This window comes from Amphimedon queenslandica, unplaced genomic scaffold (assembly GCF_000090795.2).
Source record: "Amphimedon queenslandica unplaced genomic scaffold, v1.1 AMPQUscaffold_13037, whole genome shotgun sequence".
Lineage (NCBI taxonomy): Eukaryota > Metazoa > Porifera > Demospongiae > Haplosclerida > Niphatidae > Amphimedon > Amphimedon queenslandica.
The window spans coordinates 56,307-66,759 of NW_003546727.1; the positions used below are offsets into that span (position 1 = coordinate 56,307).

At 34.8% G+C, this 10,453-nt stretch overlaps 3 protein-coding genes across 3 annotated transcripts in view; all 3 read left to right on the forward strand.

Moving 5' to 3' along the window:
• The first annotated feature begins 403 nt into the window (after positions 1 to 403).
• Positions 404 to 3,056, forward strand: LOC105314251 (extracellular protease-like). Its single transcript, XM_011408312.2, has 3 exons — positions 404 to 469; positions 1,743 to 1,826; positions 1,875 to 3,056. Exons 1-3 carry the CDS (start codon positions 465 to 467, stop codon positions 2,926 to 2,928), a joined length of 1,143 nt encoding a protein of 380 aa, XP_011406614.2. The 5' UTR covers positions 404 to 464; the 3' UTR covers positions 2,929 to 3,056.
• A 1,163-nt stretch (positions 3,057 to 4,219) lies between these two features.
• On the forward strand, positions 4,220 to 5,500 carry LOC105314252 (extracellular protease-like). The gene is made up of 2 exons (XM_011408313.2): positions 4,220 to 4,306; positions 4,356 to 5,500. The coding sequence occupies exons 1-2, from the start codon at positions 4,248 to 4,250 to the stop codon at positions 5,365 to 5,367; spliced, it is 1,071 nt and encodes a 356-aa protein (XP_011406615.2). The 5' UTR covers positions 4,220 to 4,247; the 3' UTR covers positions 5,368 to 5,500.
• A 464-nt stretch (positions 5,501 to 5,964) lies between these two features.
• Positions 5,965 to 10,453, forward strand: part of LOC109585608 (serine/threonine-protein kinase mTOR-like) — a gene marked incomplete at its 3' end in the record, with an annotated part of 9,499 nt that continues 5,010 nt past the window's right edge. Inside the window, exons 1-6 of the mRNA XM_020001737.1 lie at positions 5,965 to 6,252; positions 6,605 to 6,757; positions 7,319 to 7,491; positions 7,679 to 7,777; positions 8,075 to 8,236; positions 8,726 to 8,852. Coding sequence (XP_019857296.1) covers positions 6,045 to 6,252; positions 6,605 to 6,757; positions 7,319 to 7,491; positions 7,679 to 7,777; positions 8,075 to 8,236; positions 8,726 to 8,852 — 922 coding nt within the window. The remainder of the gene's footprint in view (positions 6,253 to 6,604; positions 6,758 to 7,318; positions 7,492 to 7,678; positions 7,778 to 8,074; positions 8,237 to 8,725; positions 8,853 to 10,453) is intronic.

Genomic DNA, 10,453 nt, shown 5'->3' on the forward strand with positions numbered 1-10,453 from the left:
GAGGGGGAGTACTGTAGCGAAGGGTAAACTGTGTATCAATTATTATTATTGTCATTGTTATTATTGTCATTATTATTATTATTATTGTTTACTTAGTGTACAACAGACTAATAATATTGTGGTTACATATTATTTTCACGCATGCGCACAAAAATTATCAGTTGTCTAACTCATGCTCACTCTCTCTCTCTTCTCTCTCTTCTGTTCTGTTTGGACATCTCTCATTATCACTTCTAATCGTTCTATTAACGACTCTTTGAGTCCTATTATTGAAAGAGATTGTTTATTAACAAAATAGTTTGGTTATAAACCAACATATGTGTGATTTTATTGATGTTTTTCTGTGTCATTATTGGTTCTTTCTCTTTAGCTTTTGATTAGAGAGAAAGCAATGTTAGCACTGAAGGCTTGCCTGAGACTAGTAGCTGAAAGGGAAGACAAGGAAACCATCAGCATTCGCTATTATGAGGTAAATAGGACACATGCATGTGTATACATGTAAATGTGCATTTATACTTTTATACTACATATATTATATTAATTTATTCGTTGAATGTGTGAAGGAATACTTTGATTAAAACATGCATATTATACACAAATATGCTATAGTCCTACTAAGATATTAAATTTTGTTTTATTTGTATGTACATGTATGTACACAATGTAAATGTACATGTACACGTACATACAATAATATTATACATGTACATGTATCTAAGTAGATCTTGATAGGATAGATAGTTTAGAATATTATGATTATAGGATTAATTGTATCTTAATTAATGGATGATTATGTAGTTTAATGTAATACAGTCATAATTTTAGTGCAAGTAGTAATAAAATTATTGTAGCACCTTAATTAAAAGGCACTTTCAGATTATTAATTGCTATTGAATCAAAATTATAATTATTAATTTATAATAGGTAGTCACAACATGTCATATAGACCTTCTAGGCACAAAGATTATTTTCAATGAATATGATTACAATAATAATATTCATTCATAATATATAAAATTTTCCTATACGGTATCCACCCACGATGTAAATTATTGACGGCAAGAAAGCCTCAAGATCAAAAGAAAATCAAAGGCGGTGACACCGCTTGGCCATTGTCCTGAGCACTACAAGGTACTACAGGCTTACAAGCAGCATTTGTGGAAAGTATGGAGGCCAGACTACATCATATAGACCAGGTAACTGTTGCTGCAACATAGTTCTCTTGCTATGCTTCATTTCGGCACCTTGGGCTTTGATCTGCCTTTGATGTGGAGAGCTTCTTGCCGTCAGTAATTTTAATTGTGGGTGGCTACCGTAAATAATTCATACAAAATAGTCTTAGCGCCTAGGGGGTCTATACCAACTCATGTATAGTGTATAGTGGTATAAGCATCTTGCCTTTGCCTCTTGTGTTATAAGCCACCAAGCTTGGTACCAATAAACTATCATACAGCACTAGACAGTGTGTCATTATAAATTTTGGCTGATGATATTAATGAAAGCCACATAGTGGAGCTCATAAGTTTACTAGTACACTGCCCTTTCCAATTCCCATGCAATGACTTACAATAGACTAAGCAACAGATGAGCAGTTACTATTCCTCAGTGTAGTAACAGTTACATGTAGATTTGGCTGTAATTAGTAACATAGTTCTTTATGATTTAGACAGTATATAGTTCAATCCTATTGCATTATATAAAGGCATGGGCATATAATTTTGTCTGTCATGCTTTTTGTGTAGATTAAGAATCTTTAATACATTAAGGAAAATCTTGGACATGAAGACTGTATTGCTCATGTGCTGTCTTGTAGCCTCTGTAATAAGGTAGGTGTACATACAGTTCTTAATATGACTTTTGTATAATTACTGTAGCAAGACTCCTGTTTCTCTCAAGATGGGCTGTCAACAGTCTACTACTTCTGCTGTTGATTGTTCCTTTCAGTTCACTAATGTGGCAGATGAAGACTATTATCTCCTCAAGCGTGACACTCCTCTTGAAGGACTCCACTCTTCTTTTGTCTCTGTATCTCGTGATGGTGTCCCCCTTCAATATGAAGGATGTCATTTCTATCGTGCTCCTCCTCAAAAAGATGAATTTATTCTTCTAAAGGCAGGAGAGAGTGTAACAGCAAGTGCTCAAATTAACAATATCTTTACTTTTTCTTCTGATGGAATGTACAACATACGATACAATAAACCACTGGAGGTCTTGCTAAAAGATAAGATGGAACTGCAGTCTGACTCTGAGGACATACATGTAGAAGAGGTAGATCTAATGAAAGTAGAAGTTAGCGAGTCTGTTGACATTCAATTGGAGAACACTGACCTTCTCTCACGTCCAGTCAAAGAAGAGGTCAAAGAAAGTGATGAGGTTTACATGGAATCATGTGATAATGTAGCCAAATTTGTTGGTGGTTCAGCTGCAGTCCGTGCTGAAACTGTTTTAGCTCACAACAAGTTATGCAAAGGCCTTATCCATGCAAGAAGTGAGGTTGGTAACAATCAAAGATACAGAACATGGTTTGGAGCTTATACTCGTAGACGTATGAACACAGTCAGAAATAAATTTTGGCAGGCTTTTGAAAGGATTATGGATAACTGTGTCACCTATGATTTTAATGGAAGAGCCTGTGATAGATTAAATAACAATAATCGGGCAGTATATGCATACTCATGTTATCACAATAATGCCATGTTTATGTGCAAGGGTTTTGCTGGACTTCCCACCTTTTGCAACAGACGCAATGCTCGCACTAATAAAGAAGGATTATTTGCTGGTTTTTGGACTAGAATTGCTGGTAATACGAAATTGGATAGAGATCGACTAAAAGTATCTGAATGCAGAAGGCTAGCAAGAAATAATCCAAATAGAGCTGTCAATAATGTTGGAAACTACGGATTCTACTATTGTGCTGTTGCCGCTTAGGATTGTTCAGCCATGCAAGGATTTTATATTTATTATAGTATATTGTTAGAACTTTGAGTACATTATAGGTTGTCTTTTATACAGATAGATCTATTATTTCTCAATAAAATGTTTTCATAGAAATAGTATAATAATAAAAATACACTGTCTATATGCATTAACACTTTGCCGAGTATAGTGTAGCTCCTATACTACAAACACTTTGGTACAATAAAAGTTGTTTGTTATGCAGAGGTGTCAGTCCTTTATGTGGAGGCAAGTGGTGGAGGTTATTACAGTAAGGAATGTAATTGGTATACTAGGTATTGGTAAATGGAGTGTACAGAGTGATCATTATAAGAGAGGTACCACTGGGTATACTGTAATAATGATACTAGTAATTATTATAAATCTTATATTCACTAGCATTAGTGTAGCTGAAGCCTAAAGCTTTCATAGGCCTGGCTCCAAAAAATTATGTGCTATATGTGCTGTGCTATGTGTGTCAAAGGCTTAGATTTAATTTATTAAAGTAACACTGTTAGAATTGAACTGTACAAAAGAGTTTTAAAAAACAAAAAATGGTTCATTCCATTAAGTTTACCAGCAAAAATACTCAGAATGACTATTACCAATTTTTTAGTTATTTTATAAATGAAGAATGTGTCTAAAGCTCTAGTATATTACAGAAAAAAATGGACTACATACCTGATCTATAGTGCATTTACTGGACCAGTAGACACACTGTATACTGAAATAGAAATACTGAAGGGATTGATCTCTGTACTTTTTTATTACTACATGGCCTGGCTGACATAAAATAATGTGCCATGTTAAGTCTTTGTGGCACTATAGCCAACCATAGCCACATTTAGGTAGAACACATGATGTACTATGTAGCTATTTAATTTCGCAATTCTTTTATTATTGCATTAACACACACACACATGCACATTAACAAAAGTACAACTTGTATAATATGCTAATTTATAATTTGGACTGAACTCTATCCTAAACTGCTGGTTAAAATACAACGCTTGATTTATGAGGTTTCATGCATGCAGTCCTAAGTCAATTAAGCAGCATCGATCACTGCAGTTGCCAATATAGGATGATTCTCAATAATATTTGTAGCCATAACATTCAATATACAGTTGAATTGTATGATTTGGTTGTGATGAGTAACTGCTTTGCCAATAGGATGATTCTCCAAATTTGGATATGCTGCATTGCCAGTAAGACAATTCATAATTATTTGGGCAGTTTAATAACATAAATAGGCATAAGCAAATCATTCTGTATATCTTGCTCCAAGTAAAAATCTTGTATCAAAGAGCATCATGTCCACAAAGTCAAATACTATATTCCTTATGTGCTGTCTTGTAGCCTCTGCTATAAGGTATAGTATAGAGTATTGCTTATATCTATAATTGTATTGTTGCATATAGTAAGATTCCTGTTTCTCTCAAGATGGGCTGTCAACAGTCTACTACTTCTGCTGTTGATTGTTCCTTTCAGTTCACTAATGTGGTAGATGAAGACTACTATCTCCTCAAGCGTGACACTCCTCTTGAAGGACTCCGCTCTCCTTTTGTCTCTGTATCTCATGATGGTGTTTCTCTTCAATATGAAGGATACCTTTTTTATAGTATGCCTCCTCTGAAAGATGAATTCATTCTCCTAAAGGCAGGAGAAAGTGTAACAGCAACAGCTCAAATTAACAATATCTTTACTTTTTCTTCTGATGGAATGTACAACATACGATACAATAAACCACTGAAGGTTTTGTTAAAAGATAAAATGGAGCTGCAGTCTGACTCAGAGAACATAGAAGAGGTAGATCTAATGAAAGTAGAAGTTAGTGAGTCTGTTGATATTCAATTGGAGAACACTGACCTTCTCTCACGTCCAGTCAAAGAAGAGGTCAAAGAAGGTGATGAGGTGTACAGTCAAGCTTGCAATAATATATTTCAGTTTGTTGGTGGAAATTCAAATGCTCGTGATGATACTCGTCTAGTTCATGACATGTTATGTGATGGCCTTCTCCGTGCAAGAAATAATGTCCGTAGATCCCCTTTGTACAGAAGATGGTTTGGGGATTTTAATCGAAGACGTGCAAATGTTGTGAGGTCAATTTTACAAAAAAGTCATGACAAGATTGCATACAACCGTTTAACTTATGACTTTACTGGAGATGAATGCACTGGCAGTAATTTTGCATACACATGCTTTCACAGTAATGTAGTCTTCCTGTGTGACCTGTATATTGGACATTCAGCATTCTGCGGTTCTGCTATGTATAATAAAGAAAGGACACTGGCACATGAGTGGACTCATGCTGGAGGCAATACATGGGATCATATTTATGGATCAGCTGAGAGTCAACAACTTGCTACTGACGAACCTGACAAAGCTGTTGATAATGCTGATAATTATTCATTCTTTTACTGTCGACGGTAGATCCAGTTAGACATGCCGGCAAGAATTAATAATAGGCCATTTTGTAACAATGCATGCATTTAGCCATTTTTGTTAAAAATATTGCTGTAGGCTATTTTTGGAATTGCAGATAATGAATTAACAGAAAGATAAATGCATTATGTTTATATAAGGTCAAAGACATAAGGACATTGTTATGCATTATAAAATAAAATACAAAAATTATCGGGAGACGATGATTGTGTTTGTGATACAATCAATTACAGTGTCATTAAAATACAGATATGACAGGGAAACTTTTAGACTAATGAGGATATAAAATAAACAACTTACGGTATCTTTCACTGAATGCAAATTATTTTTCAAATTAGTACATCATTATCCATAATAGATGTCCTTCAAAATGCTGCTTACTGGAAGCAGCAGGTACTAGGTTTAGAGTAAAAAAATGAAAAAGTAATTACATTGCATGCAAAAAGTACTGATTTTAAAGATTTATTTGCAGTGTTAGCTAATGCATTTTAGTTTTACCTGTGTTTCATGTTACAGCAATGGCCCATAGGTTGGGAATGTAATTATAATTAGGCCACGCCTAATAATTTAACGTTACTTGTCACGTGATCTCATCATCTGGTCAAGATGGCGGCTTGCTGAGCTGATCAATAAACTGAGTTATAAGGACTGTAGTCATTAGTACAATGGCCCAGTTCTTTCAGAACCTGAAGCACCGGAATGAAGAGATACGCCTGAAGGCTGCTCGTGATCTACAGCGTTTTGTACAGACGGAACTGAGAGAATTACCCAATGAACGATATCAGGCTCAACTGGACGAGATCAACCAGTGTATATATGCCTCAATCATCAGTACTGACGTCCACGAGAAGAAAGGAGGCATTCTAGCCATTAGTAAGTGGTACTGATAGTGTGTTATTTAAATTATACATGAATCATGATTAAATTAAATTATTGTATTAGAATTAAAGTAAACGAATAAATGCCATAAAAATGGAATATTTTAAGTTGACTTTAATTTTTGGAAAAAACCATGGGCTGTAGCCTTTGCTAAGTTTGCTTTAATGCATGTTAAAATGCTTGTTTTTAAAATGCTCATAACTCGAAAAAATATTTGTCGGAATTAGTTCAGACATGCACCAATATGTATCAGAAAAAGTAATAAAAATTGGTGGTGATTTAGTCTGTGATAATTATTAATGATTTTAATTTTTGATATGTGAATTTCATTCCTTTTTTCTTACAGTTAGTTTAGTAGCTTTGGAAGGTACTGTCCAAAGACTCGGTCGTTTTGCCAATTACCTTAGAGCCATTATACCTCATCAAGATGTCTCACTGACTGAAATGGTAGCGAAAGCTATTGGACAACTAGCACTCTGTGAAGGGAATTATACAGCAGGTAAGTATATGCATGTAGAAAAGCCTGATTAGATGTAGGAAACTATTTAATCTGCCCGAAAGTGATGTTAAATTAGCATATACATGTAATACCGTATACTGGGATATTTTTGTGTCGCTAAATTTTTCACAAATTTTGCATTTGTAAGATTTCACGAAATAATATTTTCGCGAATAGCTTGTAAACTCCACCAGATGGCAATGGAAATTCAGAATTTCATGATTTTTATTTTCGCGACGGAGCAAGAAAACGTGAAATCCGCGAAAATTTGGCTACTCGAAAATTTCCCAGTATACAGTATATTAGTCTTGCAACTGCACTGTGTGAATTGATCAGTAACTAGTTTCAGTGATGATTATAACAGTCATTCTTCAGCCCACTTGGCTGTCCAATTACTTTGTATGGCTGGCAGAATGCATCTCTTCTCTGATGGTTATAATATTGATTCAGCCATTACATGTGTGATTCTGATATCCCATTTTTCAGCCTTCATTTATAAAATATGCACATTGTATAGTTTAAGATAAATGCATTATTATAATATAATATTTTAATTCGTAGAGTATGTTGAGTTTGAGATAAAGAGGGCCCTGGAGTGGTTAGGAGGTAATGATAACAAGAAGCTTGCTGCAGTCCTCATCCTCAGGGAACTGGCTCTTCACACGCCCACTCTCTTCTACATGCAGTTCCAACAGTTTTTTGATAACATTTTTTCTGCTGTCCGTGATCCAAAGGTAACGCTAAGTTGTAACTCTTAGCAGATAAATTGTTTTAGAATCCTTGTTTGATAATTTACATCTACATACATTGTACGTAAATTATAATATCAATTACTGCCCAATTGCTACATTGTACATTATATGTGTGATCTTCTTGATGTTTTTCCATTCTTATATGTCATTATTGGTTCTTTCTCTTTAGCTTTTGATTAGAGAGAAAGCAATGTTAGCACTGAAGGCTTGCCTGAGACTAGTAGCTGAAAGGGAAGATAAGGAAACCATCAGCATTCGCTATTATGAGGTAAAATAATACACACACACATACATGTACATGTACATGCATGTGTACATGTACATGCATGTACATCTATACTTTTACAGTACAATAGTACATGCATAATATTACATTTATTTATACACAAATAATATGCTATAGTCCTACTAAGATATTAAATTTTGTTTAAGTTGCATTTATTGTATGTACATGTACATGTACATGTACATGTACATGTACATGTACATGTACATGTACATACAATAATATTATATTTATAATCCCATCTCATACATTACTATTGTTATACTGTATTTCTGCTAGTTGGCATATAAAGAAGCAGTATCTGGACTGGTTGATGGTGTTGGCAGTGTCAGTGGTAGTGGATCTAAGGACAAAGCTGGTAACCTTGGGAGAGATGATCGTATTCATGGGTCACTGCTCATCATTAACGAGCTGATCATGAACTGTGCCTTCCCTGATGAAGTAAATAATGCTATACAGTTTTGCCAGTATATAGTGTAATGTACTAATAATGAATGGACAGTATTTCTTGTACTTGCAATGTACATAATGTTAAGTACATGTACATGTAGTTCAAATAAATGTATTACAGTATAGCCTGCTATTGTGGACACTCTAAAATAAGGAGGCCTCTATAATGAGGACAGGTAGTATCAGTCCCAATACAATAGTAATGTGTATTAATGAACCTCTGAAATAAGGACAGGTTCATAATCAGGAGGGTATTATTGGGTACCAAGGTGTCCGGAATTAGTAATAAAATTATACTTATTGACAATATACATGTACATGTACATGTATCCAGTGATTACTGATACATGTACATTGTACATTGTACATGTACTCTTTAATATGTAGTGATTGTCCTAGCATGCAGATATTAACATACAGAATAACGATAGTTATTTTTACTATTATTGTTACATTAATTGTGTGTTTTTATACATGTAGAGTGTTCGTGAGGAATTATTGGAAGATCATGAAAGTGAAGATGTGATGGGACTCTCTTCACTCATCAATTGTTCTGAAGCTAAGTCGGTCTCTTACTCCAGTGCAGCCAAGAATCAGGACACTGGAGGTTAATGATTGATGCATATACTGACACACTAAAGGCTGCATGCTTTATAATATTATGCTAGTCCTGATGCTACGTTGACGCAGGAATAGAATCTGGTTCTATTCTAACAGAAAGCATGCGTCAAAAGGTCAAACCACCCACGCTTTTGATTAAAAATTGACAGTACACTGACCTAATGTCGTATTGTAAACCAGCCTTTACTGTACATATACATGTATGCCTTAAATGAAGATGTTCATGTACATGTACTTGGTTTCCCACAAGATTTTGGCATGTAGTGCTCATGCAGCTTCTTTGTCAAGTTGCTCAAAATTTCGTCAAAAACAAAAAGGAGAGAATTTTTCATTTTTATAATTTTTCCTGATGCATGTACATGTACTTATGTTGTGTAGAAAGTTTGAACTGATTCTGATCAAAATTAAATTTTTTATGAATTTTTAAAGTTACTCCAAAATCAGGCCAAAATCCCTGTACTATAGTACAGGGATTTTGGCCAAATTTCATCAAAAATTAAAAGGAGAGAATTCTTTATTTTTATAATTTTTTCTGATCCATATACATGTACTTATGTTGCGTAGAAAGTTTGAACTGATTCCGATCGAAAATAATTTTTTTAATGAATTTTTAAAGTTGCTCCAAAATTGGGCTAAAATCCCTGTACTATTAGTAACGCGGTAGCGTTACTAAGTAGGATTCACCCCCAAACAAAATGGCTGCCACGACTTTTGCAGCCTTGCTATACTGAGAAAACGAGCTCCTGTGCTTACCAGACTTCTTAGAGGACCTTATCTTGACCAGAGGACTCCATTGGTACCACTAGTGTGGCTCTAAACCTTGTCTAAGAGGAAAATGAAAAATCGGCAAAACGGCCGTTTTGTTCAGCCACTTTTTTTTCATCTTCATCTTCATCATCAAGTCCTGTCAATCCAGTTGTCGGTCGATATCGCAATCTTTCCTGGTGATAGAAGGCTAATTCTTACACCATTCTACTCCAACAGGGTATGCGCAGGTCCTTGTCCCCTAGAATCATTCTCCAAGAAAGGAAGAAGTGATACTGTGACTGTTGGATCGCACCAGCTTACCTCATGCCGCCATTTTGTTAATTAATTTATTAAAGAAGCATCAAGCATGTGCTCCAAATTTGGACGTGATCGCGCATGCTCAGATCTCAGAACTGGGAACAGCAAGTATTTTTTACCTAGCTATAGGCTAGCTACGCTTGGAATCAAATTGCAATACTTGGTGGAGGTTTCCAGCTAAGAGAAGGTATTAATCTTGCATATATCAAGTGTGTAATGAATTATTTTATTTCAAAAACACAAAACAATTAATTAATGTTATAATACTAATGATAATATGAACTTGACAACAGGAAGAATCAGCAGGAAGATAGAGCTTCTTGAACAAGGATTCACGTCAAGACTATAGTATTCATTTCACTTGTCATCCGCAGTATAGTAGATATTCCTTCACCATATCTATTCAATTCAATCAGTGCTGTCCCTCATAAATGCTGTAAAATCATTCATAACTGACAATGACAATAATAATAAAGAAACTTATTGTTTGTGTAAAATCAAAAAGTATCACAATTGTAACTG

What these genes read in the sequence shown, in the direction of transcription:
- LOC105314251 (XM_011408312.2), top strand. An exon ending in CTTGTAGCCTCTGTAATAAG is followed by an intron (nt 1,827 to 1,874) that starts GTAGGTGTACAT and finishes TAATTACTGTAG; the next exon opens with CAAGACTCCTGTTTCTCTCA.
- LOC105314252 (XM_011408313.2), top strand. Translation starts at nt 4,248, where the DNA reads ATGTCCACAAAGTCAAATACTATATTCCTTATGTGCTGTCTTGTAGCC. An exon ending in CTTGTAGCCTCTGCTATAAG is followed by an intron (nt 4,307 to 4,355) that starts GTATAGTATAGA and finishes TGTTGCATATAG; the next exon opens with TAAGATTCCTGTTTCTCTCA.